Source organism: Oratosquilla oratoria, chromosome 38, assembly GCF_046742065.1.
Source record: "Oratosquilla oratoria isolate Oo_2021 chromosome 38, ASM4674206v1, whole genome shotgun sequence".
NCBI lineage: Eukaryota > Metazoa > Arthropoda > Malacostraca > Stomatopoda > Squillidae > Oratosquilla > Oratosquilla oratoria.
In genome coordinates, this window is record NC_134814.1 from 47,285,719 (window position 1) to 47,308,218 (window position 22,500).

The 22,500-nt window shown below is 41.5% G+C and overlaps 1 protein-coding gene across 7 annotated transcripts in view; it reads left to right on the forward strand.

The window, feature by feature from the left end:
- ci (transcriptional activator cubitus interruptus) overlaps positions 1-22,500 on the forward strand; it is an 879,964-nt gene that overhangs the window by 473,091 nt on the left and 384,373 nt on the right. For all 7 annotated transcript variants that reach the window (XM_076176245.1, XM_076176248.1, XM_076176247.1 and 4 more), the window contains one exon: positions 1,108-1,267. In XM_076176245.1, the coding sequence (XP_076032360.1) occupies positions 1,108-1,267 (160 nt within the window). The remainder of the gene's footprint in view (positions 1-1,107; positions 1,268-22,500) is intronic.

The following is a 22,500-nucleotide window of genomic DNA, read 5'->3' on the forward strand; positions in this document are numbered from 1 at the left end:
GATGTAGGCTATGCCCCTCTACCCATATATATATATATATATATATATATATATATATATATATATATATATATATATATATATATATATATATATATATATATATATATATATATATATATATCCATATATAAATATATATATTATATACACATATATATATGTATATGTGTATATATATACATACTTATATGTATGTATATATATATATATATATATATATATATATATATATATATATATATATATATATATAAGGAGATTGCAAGAGACCATAAGGCCTACACTAGGCAGTTCCATGTCTATTACATGGTTATTAAGTCTATTCCATTCGTTGACCACCCTATTAATAAACCAATTCTTTCCTTCTTAAATCTAAATTTGTTCGATTCAAATCTATTAATGCGAGTCCTGCCCTGTTGTCTAATATAATAACCTTGTTTGCGTCACCCTTGTTAAAGCCTTTGATTCACTTGAACACCTCTATTAGATCACCCCGCGCTCTGCGCCTTTCCAGAGAGTGACTCTAAGTTATATCTATTTTCGGAGTTGTGCAGCCCTACCTTTAACACACTGCACTTTGAGATATTGATGTCCTTTTGCCATTTCACCGACCATGTGTACACTTTGTTAAGGTAATCATGCAGAATCTCTGCGTCGTCTCCGGACCTAATTAGGCGTCCTATTTTAGTGTCGTCCGCAAATTTACTAACATCACTATTAATCCCATTGTCCAAGTCGTTTATGTACATAATGAACAATAAGGGACCCAAAACAGAGCAGTGGGGAACTCCACTAGAAACGCTTCCCCATATATACTCGTATATATACATACAACACGCACGCACACACACACACACATACACACACACACACACACACACACACACACACACACACACACACACACACACACACACACACACACACACACACACACACACACACACACACACACACACACACACACACACATACACAGATGGATAGATAGAGAGAAACTAAGAGTGAAAGAGAGAGAGAGAGAGAGAGAGAGAGAGAGAGAGCAGGTCTAATTTACTGTCATGTAACTTCTTTTAAGTTATTTACACCATTTTCCACTTGCAGTATCTCCACCACCGTCGGGGTTGCCGCTGCAGCTCGGCTCGGCGGCGTGGACGGCCCTGCCGCCGCCACCTTTGCCCGTCGACCAGCGCACCCACGAGGGCCGCTACGTCTGGGACCCGGCCGTCCGTCTGCATGCCCTCCATCACGCCCACGCCACCGGGTGAGTACCAGTAAGACCAGTGAGCTACTCTTAAGCCTCGCTTATTTTTTTTTTTTTTTTTTTTTTTTTTTTTTTTTTAAGGAGACGAAGAAGATGGGGAAGAAGACGATGGAGAAGAAGGAGAAGAAGGATAGGAGGAGAAGAAGGAGAAAAGGAAAGATAAACAGAAAAAGAGAAGGAGAGGAGGAAGACAAAGACAAATGTAAAGTTATAGTGCAGTCGTATTTCAAGACTAAGCTAGTCTTGTACTGCCTTTACCCACAAATACACGATACCACTAGATATTTCTTTATTATTGGATTTTTTTCTTTACATAATACGAATTATCGGACACGTATACAATATGGCAAGAATATAATGATTAAGGCGCCATCTGACTGTGACCGTCTCTACAAAGCTTGAAAGAGGCAACCCTATGGATATCTGATAAAGTGGTTCGTCAGAACAGCGACGCAGAAATGGAGATTTATATCTTCAGCTCGAGTGTATAAAGCAAACTATGCGTGAAAATGGAGATTGACATCTTTAGCTTAAAGTCATAAGACGAGATGTGTAGTCATTTAAAGCATACATGAACTGGAGGAAGGGTGTCTGACAGACTCTGTGAGACACCTAAATATATGAATTTGGGACTATTTACAGCGGCAGTTATAGGTCAAACAAAGAGGAATTCGAAGATGGAAGACAAGAGAAAAGTTAAAGAAGTGATCCCAAAGGGACTCAGCTGACGACAGATATAGAGGGCTTTTCTAGGAACCGTATTAAAACAAAAATAGAATTTATGAAAATGCTGTTAGAAAAATAACTAGGAGATTTTTTAGAAGAACAGAACGGGAGATTACGGATGAAGCCAATTTGATTATATATATATATATATATATATATATATATATATATATATATATATATATATATATATATATATATATATATATATATATATATGTATATATATGTATATATATAACATATATATATGTATATATATGTATATATATAACGTATATATATATGTACATATATATATATATATATATATATATATATATATATATATGTATATATATATATGTGTATATATATATGTATATATGTGTATATATATATATGTATATATATATGTATATATATGTATATATGTGTATATATATATGTATATATATATGTATATATGTGTATATATATATGTATATATATATGTATATATGTGTATATATATGTATATATATATTATATATATGTATATATATATATATATATATTTTTTTTTTTTTTTTTTTTTTTTTTTTTTTTTTTTCCCAAATGTTGAGATGAAGTGTGGGGTGACTTCAATCCCTTACCCAACGGTAGACTTTGAGGCTCTGTGATATTTCATGAAAAAAAAAACACTGAGGAAGGAACTAGTAAGGGATATTAGGAGTGTTGAGTGCCCTGTACCTACTTATGGGATGTCTTTAGTTACAAACATGAGTGCTTACTCTATGCATCAAGCACGGAAATAACAGCGCAGGACAGGAAACGAGTAGGTCACCTCAGAAAATTTGTATTTATTTTATCGCCAATAACCAGCGCTTCAATCCTTGGGGACACTATCGTACCAGAGAGCAGGAGTCGTATCGTAGGCTGTATTCTGGTGTTAAAGGTACGTTTCGCTCTGTGCTGTTATTTATTAGCCTACTGCCACAGCCAATGGTAGGTGACACGCATCCTACTACCTGACATCATATTTGGGTAAACGCGTTATTAGGTTCGGTTAGAATTATCAGCCTCGTGCTTTGTAGTTCGGAGCAAAACAGCCCCATTATTCAAAAACAAAGAATTAGTGCTTTAGACAATCGTTTGACGATCATCATCGAGCCATGAACGATCATCGTAGAGCGATAATCTCACTGAGCAAAACGTACCTCTAGGAGGTTAGCAGAAGAGCCTCCAGGATTAGGAGGCTCATGGTCAACGACCACATGTTTACGTGATTATCTAGAAATAATGTCAACATTAAATCAGATCGCTCCGTAGTTACCAAATACGGTTACTGTTGGGTCTCTGCCCCCCCCAACTCCCACCTCCCCCTCTCCCACCTCCCCTTCTTCCTCCCTCCCCCCTCTCTCTGGGGACATCTTTGGAACCTCCACGGCTTGGTAGACCCTCGTGTTGAGGCTAATGATGGAAAATGAGTTTAGTGAACCAGGTATAGACTAAGGCTGTATCTAGAGTTTATGCACGAAAATCATAATGAATATTTCCAGTTATAGTGATCTGACTTCCATGGAAAAAAGTGAACTAAGAAATAGGTAGATTCAGTTACTATGAATCCTTCTCCTTCCTCCCACAGTTCTCATCTCTGGTTAAGGGGATGTTACGGATGAGAGGAAAGCACGTCTACCTCCCCACAACGTCCAGTCCCCCCCTCCCCCTCCCCCATTATATTGTAACTTGCGCCCCCCTGCTGCTCCCGCCAGCCAGCCCCTCAATGGGAACCGACAACGGCTAGGCTGAAGGTGCTTATGGAAGTGCCCAACAGGGAATTGGTGTCTGTGGAAAGCGTTTGATATGCGATAGCCAACTGGGGCTTATCTTTGCATCTGCCAACCGCTGCAAGGGACCACTTGACCCCGCTTCCCCCTCCCTTCACCCAACCTAACTCTCCCTTCACCATCCCACCCACTCTTACCTACTTAATCCTACTCCATGTATGAAACAGGTCAGGTGTCTGGGTCTCATGGGCAAGCTTCATTATGGGCTATTTTTTTTTTAAATCTATTTATCCATATAATTTTTTTCTATCATTATTTTTAGAATTACATTGGTTCGTACTTAATCCTACTCCATGTATGAAACAGGTCAGGTGTCTGGGTCTCATGGGCAAGCTTCATTATGGGCTATTTTTTTTTTTTTTTTATCTATTTATGCATATAATTTTATTTATAATTATTTTTGGAATGACATTGGTTCGTACTTAATCCTATTCCATGTATGAAACAGGTCAGGTGTCCGGGTCTCATTATGAGCAAGCTTCATTATGGGCTATTTTTTGTTTATTTATTTATCGTTATAATTTTTTATCATTATTTTTGGAATGACATTGGTTCGTTCATAACCCTCTTGTCTATGTAAAATAGACTTCAGTTAATCCAAACATCACTTCTTTTTCGTTCTTCTAGTGGAATTCAGATTACTCGTAAAATCTTCATTACCTGTCGGGTCTAACGACTGGTAGTTAACCCAAACACAATCACCTGTAGCGTCATTCCTTCCTTCTCGGATTTTTCCGGTATTTTTTGTTTATTTTCATCTTCTGTCTCTTTGTTCAGGTCCCCTTTTTGGTGCGTCCTCCCCAATTATTTATTGTTCCTTCCTCCACGTAAACATTATTTTTTCCTTGTGTTAATTCTTCCATTCCTTTAGAATTTCTTCCAGTCTCTTCCCCTGTCTTCTTTACTCCCCTCCTCCTTCTCTTCCTCCTTCTCTTCCTCTTCCTCTTCATCCTTCCTCTCATCCTCCTTTTCCTCCTCCTTATGCTCTTCCTCTTCCTTCCCTTCCTTCCTTTCTTTCCCTTCCTTCTCTTCCTTCTCATCTTCCTCCTCCTTCTCTTCCTCCTCCTCCTTCTCTTCCTCCTCCTCCTTCTCCTCCTCCCTCCATTTCTCCTCCTTTCATTCCTCCTCCTTTTCCTCCTTCTCTTCCTCCTGCTCCTTCTTCTACTCTACCTCCTCCACCTCCTCCTCCACATCCCCCTCCCCCTCCTCCTCTTCCTCCTCCTCCTCCTCTCCCTCAGTCTCCCCTATCCCCCCCAAGCCTCCTTCCCTCCCCCCTCGTTTACCTGTCTATCTCCCCATTTTGGGTGCAAACTCGCCCTTCTCCCTCCACCCCTCCCCCGAACACCCCTGACCTTTATTGTTATCGATTTGCGACCACCGTGACTAATACCCGCCGCCCCCTGCCGGGGTAACAAGCTCATTATATGATACTTTTCCCGCATGTTCACGCAGGATTAGAATTCTAACCTGGCGGGTCCCTTCCCTGACGTAGGGACCACAGCATTAACTTAAACTAAACTAATATAACCTAACCTAACCTAGTATTACCTTACTTAATCTTACCTAACCTTACCTAACTTAACTTAACCTCACCTCACCTCACCTCACCTCACCTCACCTCACCTCACCTTACCTCACCTTTGATATATTAGCATGGCATTGAAAGTTTATGGACAACCACGTAAAAAAAAAAAAAATAAATAAACAGTCACCCAAAATGCAGTGGGAAAAGCCTCAAAGTACCCGAAGTCGTGGAAGGAGTCCTCCAGATTTTTTTTTTTTTTTTTCCCCAGATTTTCTCGCGTCCGTCGGCTCAGTTTACTGCAGAAGCCTCTTCGACCAGGAGGGCGATGCCTGCCTCCAGTGTCATCACTCTTAAGGGTCACCGGGAAGGGAAAGAGCATGGGAAAAACGGACTAATGAGTGGGTCACATGTTTTGAATCTGTGACAGATGCAGAGCAGCGTTTCTGAGAAATGGCTACAAACTCGCTCACAGATAAATCCTGGGTTAAATCGTTTGGAACAATCCGGCAGTTGATGCGAAGATATTATATTTATATAACTGCAGTTAGTTTTCTAGGTATCTGTGCACGTTTCAACACATCTTTGTATGTGTTTGTGTCTGTTAGCCTATGTGTGTTTCTACGTGTGTTAGGTTTTCTGTATGTGTTTGTGTGTGGAAGTATTGTAAGTGGGACACTTGAATACACACGGTACGGCAGAATGATGTAAATACATATTTCATTATTGATTATTTAAAATCTCTTTTTTTATGTAATATTTCTCCTACAACCAATATGTTTATACATCAAAATATGTATACAAGCAAAATGATCATGGATCATGTTTTGATCTCTGCAAGTTGTGTGTGCATGTGCATGCGTGTGTGTTTGTGTGTATGTATGTGTGTATGTGTGTGTGTGTGTGTGTGTGTGTGTGTGTGTGTGTGTGTGTGTGTGTGTGTGTGTGTGTGTGTGTGTGTGTGTGTGTGTGTGTGTGTGTGTGTGTGTGTGTGTGTGTGTGTGTGTGTGTGTGTGTGTGTGTGTGTGTGTGTGTGAGAGAGAGAGATTCACCATGGTTTTGGATCACATGTTGGGCTCGTGATCGACAGCTATTTTCCTCCCGTGTATGTATGTGTGTGTGTGTGTGTGTGTGTGTGTGTGTGTGTGTGCGTGTGTGTGTGTGTGTGTGTGTGTGTGTGTGTGTGTGTGTGTGTGTGTGTGTGTGTGTGTGTGTGTGTGTGTGTGTGTGTGTGTGTGTGTGTGTGTGTGTGTGTGTGTGTGTGTATGTAGGTGCCTGCTACCACAACATAGAAATGATGACAAGTGGTGTAACACCATCGTTCCACACAATTTGATGCGATTCTTTGTCAACAGCGATTTGTTGCTGACGATGTTCACTATGTTTTCGGTACGTTCTTCTAAAGAAAGAAAACTTTTCATTTGTTCCTCCTTAGACGCTCTAATCTCCAGATTGGGGTAGTTTACCTCAGTAGTGGATAATTTTGTACTCATTGATGTTAATGACAGTTATTACACTTACGAAGTTAAAAATTTATCTGTTTAAAATGGAAGAGTTACTGTAATTACTGTATTTGTGAGTTATGAGTTATGTGCACTGAGTTGTGAATACTCAGTATACAGTGGGGCGAAGGGCTCGTTACAAAGGATGATTTGTGAAAAAAAATAATGTAGGCGTGGGTACCACTGCTTTAGACATAAGACCTGTATGCATAGTCACACTAAAGAATCGGGCTCGACGCTTCTGAATTCAGACTTTGTCAAGTCCCGTTGTATTGATCCCTTCCTTACCGGGTGGTACCTTTACCTTTACTGAGACTGTCGTCAGGGGTTTTCATTCATTTCTGTGACAATCCCCTAGGGGGGAAGGGGGGGGGGGTCATGGCCTATCTCAACAAACCCCTTCCGTCCCGGGTGCCATTTGGCCTTTCATTCCGGATACCGACAGGGAAACTTTATTCATTTCCGTGGCACCCCGCCCCTAGCCAAGGCGTTGTGACTTATCTTGATCAAGTCCTCCCTTATCAAGACTAGACATCAAGACTAGGACAAGTGCCTCCTGGTATGGATGAGGGGACTGGACGTCTGGGCGGCGGCACCTGCCTGCTTCAGGATTCTTACATCTAAGTAAATAATAAGTATATGAATGGATAAATAATTCAAAAGAAGGTAAATAGATAAATGAATAAACGTATAGATAAGAATAAACGAATAAATAAACATAAATAATAAATAGGTAAATAAATAAATTAATATATAAACAAAGAAATAGATAAATAGTGACCTGAATGAAATGCGTCAGACGTCAACCAGCATAAAGCCATTAAACGTCACCCGAAAACGGAGAAAGGTTACTTACGAGCTTAACCCCGTCACTACCGAGGGTGGTGGGGGGGGTCACGCCACGTGGCGCTGAATGAAATAGCCTGGCGGCAGCGAGAGCAAAGGGAAAAGGACCACGTGGTAAAGATGGAGTTGATGCCCAGGCAGGCACGGACGTCCTTTGGGACTGTCTACCACTTGGCCAAGGTATGGAATAAATGAATTGACTAATGAATAGATAATCGCCCCCCCTCCTCTCCCCCCCTCCCTTCTCCCCGTGTCTCCCCCGAAGGCTAGTTGGCGAGTTGTTATCTCTCGCATTCCTTGGGCAACATCCCGCGGGCGCTTCGACTCGCTTCGCCTCGCATCGCATCGCATCGCATCGTCTTGCGGTGGTGGTTCCCTTGGTTTGTAATGTACTTCTAAAATTAATCACATAACTCCTCCTCCTCCTCCTCCTCCCCCTCCTCCTCCTCCTCCTCCTCCTCCTCCTCCTCCTCCTCCTCCTCCTCCTCCTCCTCCTCCTCCTCCTCCTCCTCCTCCTCCCTCCTCCTCCTCCTCCTCCTCCTCCTCCTCCTCCTCCTCCTCCTCCTCCTCCTCCTCCCTTCCTCCTACTGGTACTCTTCCTCTTCCTCCTCCTCCTCCAACTCCTCCTCCTCCCCCAACCCCTCCTCCTCCCACTACCACTCCTCCTCCTCTTCCTCTATCCCTTTCTCCTCCTCTTCCTCCTCCCCCTCCCCCTCCCATTTCTCCTCCTCCTACTCCTCCTGCCCTTTCTCCTCCCATTGCTCTTCCTTCACCTCCTCCTCCTCCTCCTCCTCCTCCTCCTCCCCTTTCTCCTCCTCCTACTCCTCCTCCCCTTTCTCCTCCTCTTTTTCCTCCTGATCCTCCGCCTATTCCCCCTCCTCTTTCTCCTCTTCCTACTCCTCCTCCCACTGCTACTCCTCCTCTTCCTCCTCCTGCTCTTCCTCTTCCTCTTCCTCCTCCTCCTCCTCCTCCTCCTCCTCCTCCTTCTTTCCCGCGGCTATATTTGCTCCCATCCCCCCAACAAGCCTCTTCACCCCGCACCGCCACCCCCACCCCCACCCCCGCCGCTGTCGCCCTAATCCTGCAGCATCGTGGTCAAGCCGTAACTCAGCACCACAACAGACTCTCCAACGCCGCGGACCGTCACGTCGTCGTACGTGCGCGTCACACTCTCGGTGATGCGTGATGCTACGCTCCGAGTTGCCTTCACGTGACGCGTGACATCATGACGTGAGTGTCACGTCCGTCACGAGTGTCACGTTACGCAAGACAAGTATATAAACCACTAAACAGAGCCGCACGTGATAATAAGGAACGACCTCGCTACGCTACTCGGTCAGGAACCACATTCTATATCCTGCATCACGTCATGCGTGACGTAATGTAGCCCGTGACGTCACATTATGCATGACGTAATATAGCACGTGACGCCACATCGTATATGACGTCGCATAAAATGTGACGTCGCAACATGCGTGACTTCACATCTCATGAAGCGTCACAAATGTGATGTCTTATAGCGCGTGATGTCACATCGCATATAGCGTTACATTAAGCGCGACATCAATCATGCGTGACGTCATATCGCGTGACGCCACATCACACGTGACGTCACGCGTATTCGCCAGCTGTCTCACCATGAACCGAACTATAGGAGCCGATGATGTTGTGTAGCCAATGGAAGACGTCATTTTGTGACGTCACGGATGCATCAGACAAACAATCTTGAGTACTCCTCCTTTCTGTCTCCTTATACGTGTGTATTGGATAGTTTGCTAGTGCAGCTAGTTTATCGAGACAAGGAGATAAAAAGACTAGTGCTGAAGAAGGGCCGTACGGCGTATAGCTACCTACTGTGCTATTTATAGGTTTTAGTGAAGGCTTAGTTTTTGTAGCAATGGGAAAAAAAAATAGAAATTTCTTGGACACCAATCGTGACGCGGTTGCTCGAGACCCCTTTCAGACGGGGGACCCTCTCTTCACCTGAACAAAAATTTGTGTTCTTTAACACAACGTAAAGTGGACAGATTAAAGAAATTATAACCAAAAGGTCTTTTGAGGAACTTTGCCCATAGCTATGTTGTCACTGATGTTGACAGAGGGCTGGGGGTGAGGGTGAGGGAAGGGGGTTCTGAGGGTAAGGGGGTGAGGGAGGGTTATTGTTGACGCTTGTGGTCGCGGCCAGAGTGGTTGTTGATGGTAGTTAAGTGGCTATGCTCAGGGCCAGAGTTCATTGCTGGAGGTAATAGTTTAAGCCTTTAAGGGTATGGAAAGGACACTTTAGTGGTATGATAGTTTTAGAAGGCTAGTTAGTGAACTGGGCATAGTGGAGGTAGGGATGGGAGTACTGAGTATGGTAATAGTAATAGTGCTTGTGCTGGTGGTTACGGTGTATATGTGTGTGTGTGTGTGCACGTATATGTATATACATATATTTTAATTTATTTATTTATTTATTTTTCATATCTTAAATAGACGAAAACGCTCGGTCACCAGTTATTTAAATTTCATAGTGGTTTCTGCCGATTAAATGAAGCGGCCTTGCTGTGGATGTGCTGTGTCTTGCTGCATTGCTTCTGACTCAGAACAGTGGGCGAGATACATGGATGACCCGTCATCCAGGAGGAGCCAAGAAAAGAGGGAAGGAGGGGTGGTGAATGGGAGTTGAGTATGTGAGGATGAAATGGGTGGGAGTGGATTTATGCCTTTGGTTTCGGCTACCTCCCTTGTAAGGGGGAAACAAACCTTGGTATATGTATGTTCTGAAAATATCATTAATCACGTGCTGTTTGTGATTTCTTTGCAGTATGGTATGTACACACACACACACACACACACACACACACACACACACACACACACACACACACACACACACACACACACACACACACACACACACACACACACACACACACACACACACACACACACACACACACACACACACACACACACACACACACACACACACACACACACACACACACACACATATATATATATATATATATATATATATATATATATGTATACACATATAAGGAATGTGTATAAAGAAAACACGGGTCTTAGTCCGAGTTTACTCCTGGCTAATTTTGCTCTGAGTTTCATCCTCTGAAGAATATTCCTCTGCTGAATAGAATCGCCCGGCGGCAGCTAGAATAGGCACACAAAGTCATAAAGCGCAGCGAAAGGGTTATTGGCAATAATCGAAAGGGCCCTTCACGTGAACGGGGTCAAGATGGCTGATGTAGACCCTCGACTCTCGCTGGCTTCGCCGCTCCATCTTTGTGGTCTCCGCGGCCTTGGAGGTCAAGTAGAAATTTGTGACGCTTGTATTTTATTTTATTCTTTTTTTTTGCCCCTCCTCTTCCCCTCCTCCTCCTCCTCCTTCTTCATCTTTTCTTCTTTTTTCTTTTTCTTCATCTTCTTTTTTTTTCATCTTCTTTTCTTCTTTTATTTTTCTTCATTTTCCTCATCTTCTTCTTCTTCTTCTTCTTCTTCTTCTTCTTCTTCTTCTTCTTCTTCTTCTTCTTCTTCTTCTTCTTCTTCTTCTTCTTCTTCTTCTTCTTCTTCTTCTTCTTCTTCTTCTTCTTCTTCTTTCCTTCTTCTTCTTCTTCTTCTTCTTTCCTTCTTCTTCTTCTTCTTCTTTCCTTCTTCTTCTTCTTCTTCTTCTTCTTCTTCTTCTTCTTCTTCTTCTTCTTCTTCTTCTTCTTCTTCTTTCCTTCTTCTTCTTCTTCTTCTTCTTCTTCTTCTTTTCTTCTTTTTCTTTTCTTCTTCTTCGGTCCAGGTGTAACTTAGTTACAGAGGTGTCTTCCGATTTTCGACTTTTTTCAGTTATAGTAAAAACAATTGCTTTCACTTCTACGTTCCCTTTTTTTCATAACACTTGCGGAAGCCTTTGTGAAGCTTCTTCATTTGAAATATTTGTTCATATATATTGTACACACACACACACACACACACACACACACACACACACACACACACACACACACACACACACACACACACACACACACACACACATATATATATATTTATATATATATATATATATATATATGTATATGTATATATATATACTTATTCATGTTCATGTATTTATTAATTATTCTATTTATTTATTCATTCATTTATTGGTCTATTTATTTATATATTTTCCTATCTATTTACTTATGTATTTTTGTGCATATATTGCCAGACGAATTAGATAGTTGCAGGATACCACACGAGGTCAGAGTCTGTCATCTTGAATGACCCATTCCTTTTACTTTGACTGTCGCCAATGTGATTCTATTCAGCTACGCGTGGCCCCTTTTGGTAGCAAAAACTCTTAACCACATTGCAGGGTTGTTGAATATCTAGTCTGACCCTACATGACCTGACCAAACCTGTACTAACCAGACCTTTCATAACCCAACCTAGCTCAGCCTAATTTAACCTAACCTATTCTAACCTAACATAACCTGATCTGACATGACCTAATATGAGCTAACTTAACCTAAGCTAACCTAATCTAACCTTGCCTAACCTAACTTAACTTATCCTAACCTAACCTTGCCTAACCTAGCCTAACCTAACCTAACTTAAACTAAACAAACCTAACCCTCATTTCGTATGTCGCCAAACACACCACGATATGGGCCACTTAAACCTAATTCAGGCTGCTGATAGGCAATTTTATTCAAAGAGAGGGAAATCCCCCACCCACTCACCCACCCCTCTTCCTCATTCAACGTGTTAATGAAGATGTGGTCGGCACGAAACCCAAGACCGTCACTGGTTGTGGTGGTGATGAGATGATAATCTTAAAAGCTGTGGTTATGGGCCACATGTGTGATGATTCTCTCTCTCTCTCTCTCTCTCTCTCTCTCTCTCTCTCTCTCTCTCTCTCTCTCTCTCTCTCTCTCTCTCTCTCTCTCTCTCTCTCTCTCTCTCTCTCTCTCTCTCTCTCTCTCTCTCTCTCTCTCTCTCTCTCTCTCTCTCTCTCTCTTTCTCCCCCCGTTCTCTCTCTTTCTCCCCCCTCTCTCTCTCTCTCTCTCTCTCTCTCTCTCTCTCTCTCTCTCTCTCTCTCTCTCTCTCTCTCTCTCTCTCTCTCTCTCTCTCTCTCTCTCTCTCTCTCTCTCTCTCTCTCTCTCTTCTCTCTCTCTCTCTTTCTCTCTCTCTCTCTCTCTCTCTCTCTCTCTCTCTCTCTCTCTCTCTCTCTCTTTCTCTCTCTCTCTCTCTCTCTCTCTCTCTCTCTCTCTCTCTCTCTCTCTCTCTTCTCTCTCTCTCTCTCTCTCTCTCTCTCTCTCTCTCTCTCTCTCTCTCTCTCTCTCTCTCTCTCTCTCTCTCTCTCTCTCTCTCTCTCTCTCTCTCTCTCTCTCTCTCTCTCTCTCTCTCTCTCTCTCTCTCTCTGTCTTTATTCTGGCTGGGATAAAACGAACTATTAGCGGCTCAAGTTGGCCCCCAGTGGGAGATGGTTACGAAACAGTAGAGATGTTTTGACGGGCTTTACTCTGGTGTTGTTGAAGTAATTGGTGACTCTTAGAAGCTTTTGTCTGCCCCTGATACGGCGCGTTGGCCCTATTACGTGTATATGGGCTCCACTCAGTTGAATAAAATCGTCTGACGGCAGTCTATAGAGTGGACTATGGACGCCAATTAGGTTCCTCGAAATAGGCTTAGTCTCTGATGTCTGTAGATCGCATAGAAGGAGAAGAAAAATGCTCACTAGAGGAAAGGTCGTTGTCATCGTCGTCATTTTTGTGCCCATTTCTGTTCTCGTTGTCGTCGTCGAGTTATCTTCACAGTAGTTGTCGTCGTAGTCGTCATCGTGGCAGTTGTCGTCGTCATCGTTGTTATCATCGTCATCGCCGTGGTTGTCGTCATCTTCGTCGTCTTCGTGGTTGTCGTCGTCTTCGTGGTTGTGGTTCGTCTCTGGTTGAGCGTCAACGAAGGAAGCGTCGTCTCGTATTTCTTGGGGCACCCGGCGCCTCCCAACCCCTTGAGCGCCATCAAGGGCTTAACCCTCTACTCGTAGGACCCTCGGACCCTCCCCCCTCCCTCCTCACTCCCCTTCCCCCCTCCCCTCCTCCTCCTCCTCTCTCCTTCCCCCTCCCTCCAGGAGTTCCTCCGGTCTCGTTATCTCCGGACTGATCTTCCGGGAGTACAGCGCCGCTACGCATCTTCGTCAAAATGGGCAGTCATCTTTATCGAAGTCTTATCCGGTTTTGTCATTCAGCATTCAGGGTCTTGGCGAGCAGGGCTTCCTGGAGTTGACGGGGCTGCTGCGCGCCGACAGACAAAAGCAAGCATAATGGAAGAGAGAGAGAGAGAGAGAGAGAGAGAGAGAGAGAGAGAGAGAGAGAGAGAGAGAGAGAGAGAGAGATAGAGAGGTAAGGAGTGTTAACGTGAGGTGGTAAGACAATGAGGGAGATAGAGGGAGATTTATAGTGTAAACAGGGCAAAGAGGATAGGGCATAGAAAAAAGAAGATACAAAGAGGGAGAGAGTCACAGGGAGGAGAAAGAAGTGGGTCGAAGGTGGAGATGAATAGAATGGTGAAGGTAGAGTGGAGGAGGTGGAGAGACCTCTGGCACAAGAGAGATGAAAGTCTGAGGGAGGCACTGCGAGATAAAACGAGAGAGACGAGGCTTCAGAAGCAACGAAGAAGGCCGAAGAAGACCTCGTGAGGGTTACGCCTTTGTCAAAGAAGTACCTGAAAACGGAGAAACCTCGAGCATTTGTTGTGAATTAAGTGATGGTGAAGGCGTTTAGGTGGTGACCACCGTCCCTCCACGCCTCCCTCGTGGTCTCAGCAGCCAACCCGGACCTGAGCCTAAAAGCGGCCATTGGCTGATTGGCACTGTGATTGGTGAGTTCGGAGAAGAACGAGTCTTGATCATGGAGGTCACTATGCCTCGGTGCCTCTTTTGCGGACCTGTTCCAGCTGCTGCTTGCTACATACAATACATATACCAAAGTCTTTTTCCCCCTTGCAAGAGAGGTAGCCAAAAAACAATGGCATAAAATCCACTCCCACCCATTCCATCCCCATACACTCCACTCCCCTCCCTCCCTCTTATCTTGGATCCTCCTCCCTGCATCTCGCCCACTGCCCTGGGTCAGATGCAGTGTCGCAGACACAGCACATCCACAGCAAGTCCGCTTCATTAAATCGGCGACACCCCACCCCCACCCCTTTCCGTCCCCTCATGCAAAAAGGGAAAAGACAAGAAGAAATCCCTTCGGGGTATGTAAATTTATTTTTCACACATACTCTCTCATTCCCATCCCCCCCACTCCCTTTCATGCATCACAGCATCATCCATACACAACCATTCTCCATTCACCCCTATCTTCTGTCTTCTCCCTTCCTTCCTCAACAGACATTCCCCTCTTTCCCAATGCCCCTTTTACCCCATCCATCCATCTTATCCTTGTTTCCCCGCTCATTTTCACTCCTACCTCTACCTTCCACACCTCTTTTACTAATCTTTCTTCGCTCATTCTTTCCATGTATCCAAACAATCCCAATACTCTTTCATCGACCCTATCTCCCAGCTTCCTTTCCACCCCGTTCTTCCCCTCACCTCGTTTCTCACTATATCCAGCCTAGTATCCCCTATCATATTTCTCAGGCACCTCATCTCAAACACGTTCAGACTCCTCTCTTCCTCCCTTATGTTCCATGTTTCTGCCTCATACAGTGCTGTCAGCACAATCACTCCTTGATATAATCTGCTCTTAGCATCTATTCACGAATGTCTATTTCTCATTACACTTTTTAATCCCCCAAGGTATTTACTTACTACTCTCAGTCTACATTCTACCTCCACCTCCACTCCCCCTTTCCCGCCACATTTGCATCCGAGTATCTAAAACTATTCTCTTCCTCCAGTCTCTCTTAATACTCACTTCCAGTCTGCTGCCACTTTCTTCCCATGTATATCTCATCACCTTACTTTTACCCACATTTATCTTCAACTTCCTTCTTTCGCACACCTTTCCAAAATCTGTCGCAAACTTCCTCAATCCCTCATCTGATCCTGCTGCAAGTGCAGTGTGGTCAGCAAACAACAACTGGCTTATCTCCCACTTTTCTCCATTTTCTTTAACCATCTCCAATCCCCAGTCCATTACTCTTGCATTTACCTCTCGCACCAACTCATCCATGTATAAATTGAATAGCCTAGGTGATATAACACATCCCTGGCGAAGTCCCACCTTTACCTCAAACCACTCTCTCTATTTCTGATTCTAACACAAGCTCTACTACTTTCGTAAAAACTCTTGACTACTCTTAAAAGCTTTCCTCCTATCCCATATACCCGCAATACCTCCCACAGTTCCTTCCTGCCTACCTTGTCATAAGCCTTTTCCAAATCCATAAAGGCCTAAAAATCATTCTTACCTTTTCCTAAAGCTTTCTCACATATCTGTCTTACCACAAAAATCTTATCCACGCAACCCCCATCTCTCCTAAACCCACACTGTTCCTCACCAATTACTCCCTCTGTTCCTCTCCTAATCCTCTCTATCAAGACCCTCCCATAAGTCTTCCCAACTACACTTAACAAGCTGATCCCTCTGAAACTACTACACTCACACTTGTCCCCTTTTTCCTTGTAAAGTGGGACTATACAGGCACTCCTCCAGTCCTCGGCACTCTACTCTCTCTTAAACAAACATTAAATAACCTCACCAGCCAGTACATCATCACTGTACCTCCTTTTTTTATGACATTCTGCATGACACCCATCCAACCCAGGTGCCTTACCTGCTCTCATCATCTTAACAACTGCCTTCACTTCATCTTTCCTTATTTCTCCTCCATTTTCCTCACCCATCACGGTCATTTTCTTAGCGCTTTCCACTGCAACTACCATTCCCTCCCTATCCTCCTTCACATTTAACAACTCCCTAAAATACTCTGCCCATCTTCCTTTTACTGCCGTCTCTTCCATTATCATCTCTCCATCTGCACCTTTTGCCTTTTCTTCCCTACTGTACTTGATTTCCCTCCTCTTCCTCTTAATTTCTTTCCAAAATATCTTTTTATTACTTTCAAAATTTTCTGTCATACTTTTACCCCATTTCACATCTGCTCTCCTCTTTGCCTCCTTTATCTTATGCTTTACTTCTTGCTTGCTACCCGCGAAAATAAAATCCCTGCCCTTTTATTTTCTTTGTAAGATGGCCGAATCCGTATAGATATCTAAAGGAGCCCTATAACGACTTTTTACAGCTTGCAGTTCCTTCAGTTGTGACACTTTTCGTAAATTGTAGGGGAACATTGGCCCAAAGACATTTCATTACTTCAGGGATTTCATGCACAGAAACTTTGTAGATCACACTCATGTGTTCTTCAGAGGCGTGAAAGTGGTTTAAGATAAACTTTGTCCTTCAACTATTTGATTCACAATCAAGAACTACTTTTAAAGAATAATAATGTATTCTTCAAAAGCAGGGGATCTAGGTTTTTTTCTCATGTGTCATTTCCTTATGTTGTAACGCATTCGTAAAGTAAACTGTAAATCCCATATTTGGAGAAAAGAAACACTTTTGAGTGAATACTATATTACGACCACTGTGGGATTTACAGGTTTGTGTTGCTGTTCTTTAGCCTCCTGGTAACCATTTGTCAACACTAAATAGAATCGTCGGATATCCACTAAATCCCAGTGTATTTTCTCCCCTTGGGAGCCACAGAAACCTACTAAGGGGTTCACAGGACGGGTAATTCAACATGTTACAGTTTATCCTGTCATGCCTTTTTTTTTTTTTTAATTCACCATTACACAAAGTATCATAATCGAGATGTCCATTTTTTTCTTCTACTTCTAGTTTTTCCCTGTGAAAAGATAACCTTTGACTGACAGTTCTTACATACAAATGTAAAATGACTATATCCTATCTAATCCCGTATCAAGGGGTATCCTGAGTACATAAGTCGAAGTAAGGCGTCCACAATGCTTGAAAGGTTTGTAGTTCTATGTGTGAGACTCTAGCTCCCCCCCCCCAAAAAGGGGGTAGGAAGACCTCCAGGCTTAGAACAGCTGTGCTAAAGGAACATGAAAGTGTCATAAAAAGAAAATCTTCCAGATATTTCATGCCTAATATACACACACACACACACACACACACACACACACACACATATATATATATATATATATATATATATATATATATATAATATATACACACACACACACACACACACACATATGTATATATATATATATTTATATATATATATATATATACATTATCTTTTTTTATTATAGATCACTCCTGTATCACTCTTCTCAAAGCGTCCTCGTTTCTTCGTCTTCGCCTAGTCGTAGAAAAGAAGAAAGAAATTATTTTCTATCTTTTTTTTCCTTGTGGGAAATTTTAAACCTTTCAATTTGTGGTGACTGCAATTAGCTCTCACTACTACGGACAGGGAGCTACTCTTTGTTAGTAACTATTCGAGTTTCTTTTCGGGACTTCGATTTTCAGGCGAGTGATGTACACCCAAAAATTCCTGCGGTCTCGGCCTGGACAAAGGACCTCGACCTCTAGTTAAGACGTTCTCGCGGGAGTTGTGGCCGAAGTCTGAAATGACAGATTTTCGAAAAGAATGGCCTGGAAAGTTGGAGGGATTGAAAAAGGCCTATAGAATGGTTTTTTTTTTTTTTTTTTTTTTTTTTTTTTTTTGCCCACTGATCTCTTTTATTTTCTTAAAGAATTTCTTCAAAAAAAGGATTTTGTAACGTGAGCTTTCACGCTGACTGATATAAACAGATCCCAGCTCTGACAGGATTCTTCAATCCTTCAAAGAAAGTGTTATAATAACGTTTACAAGGATTTTTTTTCGTCCTGGATTAGTCAGATAAGAGCGGGGAAGGATTCAGTAGGCGATGAAAAGCTGGATAATTTCTCTGCAGGATTACGTATACGCTAATGGATCTTTCTTATTTTGAGGTTAATTTTTCACTAAGTTGCCTTCTCCAGGACGGATTCTGGAAATGCGCAGACACAGAACCTATGTCACTGCGTGTTTCAGAAATATTCTAAGATTTATTTGATCATATTATATTTCATTTACTTATCTACTTGTATATTTGTTTATTTATTCGTTTGGTTGTTCATTGGTTTCTGTAATTCTATTTTTTTATTTATTCATCCTTTTATTCATTTGTTCACTTGTTTATTTATTTGTTTATTTTTGTTAATTTGTTTTATTTATTTATTCATTTATCCATTTGTTTATTTGTTGATCTATTTTTATTACTTTTTATCAATTTATTTTATTAATTTATTTATTCCCCCATTTGTTCATCACTTTATTCATCTATTATTTATCATTTCCTTTTATTTAATTAATTTATTTGTTTATCCATTTGATCAGTTATTAATCTATTCATTTATCGATCTATTTATTTATCTACTCATGTGTATGTTCAATCATTAGTGATTTTCTGATACATTTTTAAAACGAAGCGTGTAGTTGGAACACGTGCTATACCACTCCCATTGTCAAAGTTCTCCACTTTCGTTTCTTTCTGTTGAGGAGCACATTTTCTCTCGCTCTTTCATCATCTTAGTGAGAGACCCGCTGTTACTGATCCCCATAAGGAATTAGATTATTTTTATCCTACTCATTGTATGATTTCCAAGAATTGTAACTGGCAATCTCACCAAAGACTCGTTCATCTTATATATATATATATATATATATATATATATATATATATATATATATAGATATATATATATAGATATATATATATATATATATACATATATATATATATACATACATATATATATATATATATATATATATATATATATATTGAACGAAAAAAAAATATTGACAAATGAAAATGAAGTGGGAGGAAATATACGAGGAAATAGCTTTGTGATCAAGACACTAAGGGTCGAAACGTCAAGCATTAAAATTCCCCCTACTATTTCCTCGTATACTTCCTCCACCTTCATTCTCAAGTATATATATATATATGTATATGTTTTTGCAGAAACCACCGGGAAATTTAAAAATCAGATACCGAACGTTTTCGTCTATTTAGACATTTTAAAATGTACCATTGAAAATTTCTAAATAGACGAAAACGTTCGGTATCTGTTTTTTAAATTTCCCGGTGGTTTCTACAAAAATAGTTTATCACGTGTGTTTTGTGAGTTCTTTGCATATGTATATATATATATACATATATATATATACATATATATATATATATATATATATATATATATGTAGATGTATTATATGTAGATGTATATATATATATATGTAGATGTATATATATATGTAGATGTATTATATGTAGATGTATATATACATGTAGATGTATATATATATATGTAGATGTATATATATGTAGATGTATATATATATATGTATATATATATATATATGTATATATATATATGTATATATATATATATATATATATATATATATATGTCGTCCATTCCTCAACATATATATATATATAAAATATATATATATATATATATATATATATATATATATATATACAGTATATGTATATATAAAGAGCTTTATTCCCTAAGGTGATGCACAACGCTACCAAACCCCTTACAAGGGTCGGACGAAGGATCAGGATTTTCTTGTTGTTATGAGCTACGTGTATGTACCAGCGCTTCCATCCTGAAGGGTGAAGATGGGTACACCAATGACTAAAAGATTATAGTCATGGAATGCCACAGCTTTCTGTTATGATGAATGTATACCGGAAGATTTCATTCAGCTGAGGGCCAAAAATGAGTATGACGTCGGTATCGGCAAGGATGATAAGCTAAAATGTAACCTATGTGAAGGTAGCAAAGAGGTTAAAGGAGGCGACGCGGCGGCCCAAAGGGAGGTCTAGGGTCATACCACAAGATTTGTACAAAGAAGATGACGAGCCTACACCAAGAGGTGCGTGGCTGCGGCCCTATAAGCTTGGATTGTTGGGGGTAGGTAGTAGTCACTACTGGGAATGGGAGAGAAGTGCGGGATTCGAACCCACAACTAAACTAATACGAGACCAGCATGGTTCCGATTACGCCACCAGCGCACACACTAGTACTAAATTGTCTTTGATAACATTCGGTAGCTCTATGGAAACAGCACAATCACAAATATAACTGGACTTGTGATCTGTATTGATATATGGTTGATGATGAATGGACTTTCGAATTCAAAAGGTGGTGCTGAAACTCCTAAAATCTTGTATGGTTTATTTAAAGCAGAACTACAATGCTTAAATGATATAAAGGCGTTGCTAATAATTACATTAAGATCCCTTTTACTCACTATTTTGGTTTGATTTCTTTCTGAATAAATTTCGCTCGTGCTTGATGGACTTGGAGAAGTCATATTACTATGTTTCTAATCGTATTTGGAGAATATATATATGTATGTGGGTATCCGCATGTAAGTGAGACTATCAGTGCCTATGTGTTTACTGTAGGTGTATCCCAAAAGTTTGTGCTCGCACACACAATCATACTCACCCACAAACAACATGTACGCCCTGTGTGTGTGTGTGTGTGTGTGTGTGTGTGTGTGTGTGTGTGTGTGTGTGTGTGTGTGTGTGTGTGTGTGTGTGTGTGTGTGTGTGTGTGTGTGTGTGTGTGTGTGTGTGTGTGTGTGTGTGTGTGTGTGTGTGTGTGTGTGTGTGTGTGTGTGTGTGTGTGTGTGTGTGTCTATCTAAAGGAAAGAGAGAGAGAGAAGAGAGAGAGAGAAAGAGAGAGACAGAGAGAGAGAGAGAGAGAGAGAGAGAGAGAGAGAGAGAGAGAGAGAGAGAGAGAGATAGCGTCAGCATTAGCATAAGCATTATATGTCTGTTGTTATGAAGTTTCACTTGTCCTGAACGACTGTACTCCTTAATCGGCTTCATCTTCAGACCACCTAACCGCCTGTTATTCTTCTCGCCTCCCTGTTCCCCCTCCTTCCTTCCCCCCAACAACCATCCCTCCTGTCCACCTTCTCCCCTCCTCCTCCTCCTCCTCCTCCATGAATGTCCTCCCCTCACCGACTGCTTCGCTCGCCCTCTGTTCTCACCAGACCTCCTGTTGCCAACTCTCGCTCATTACTTTCCCCCAAACTTCCTCAGTTCTGTTTGCCACATTATGGGAACAGTTTTCCTTTCATCTTCCATTAGCCTGTCATTGTTCTCCGACTTGAGGGTGACAACTCTCTTGGAACGATGGTAGCCTAGCGGAGGCAACGTTTCGATGTAATTCAAACGTCAGGGGATTAGATTCACTGTGGAGAAATTCATTTATGGTCTCTTGGGCTTAACCTCGTCAAGACTCTGGATTAATTCTTTAAATAGTCAAGTGATTTTAAGTTATGCCTTCAGTAACGCCCCCCCCCCAAAGGTTGGTTTGAATATTTTGATCCATAAATGATTCCCGGAAAAGGAATGTGTATGATAACAACATGACACATATAGAAAACGCGGTAAACCATCTGAGGATGGAAAAGAAATTGTATGTCAGTGTTATTGTATTGAAAATAAAAGTAAAAAGAATCACGTTGTTTGCTCACAGCGGTCCCCTCTTTTTGTTTCACATTAAACTTGATATGAAAGAAGAAGAGTAGGAGGATTAGGTTAACTTGGATTTAGATTTTGTTATGTCGGGTTTGAATAACTTTTAAGAACAGGTTCATATCGTTTAGCCCACTTTAATGGAAGAGGTGATTTTTGTTAAACACCGGAGGATTTTAGTCAGTTTGGAAGAACCCCTCTCTCCTTCTGTGGGTTAGTACATGTTGATTCATACTTCGAAGCTTCCGGTTTGGGGGACGTTTTCTCAG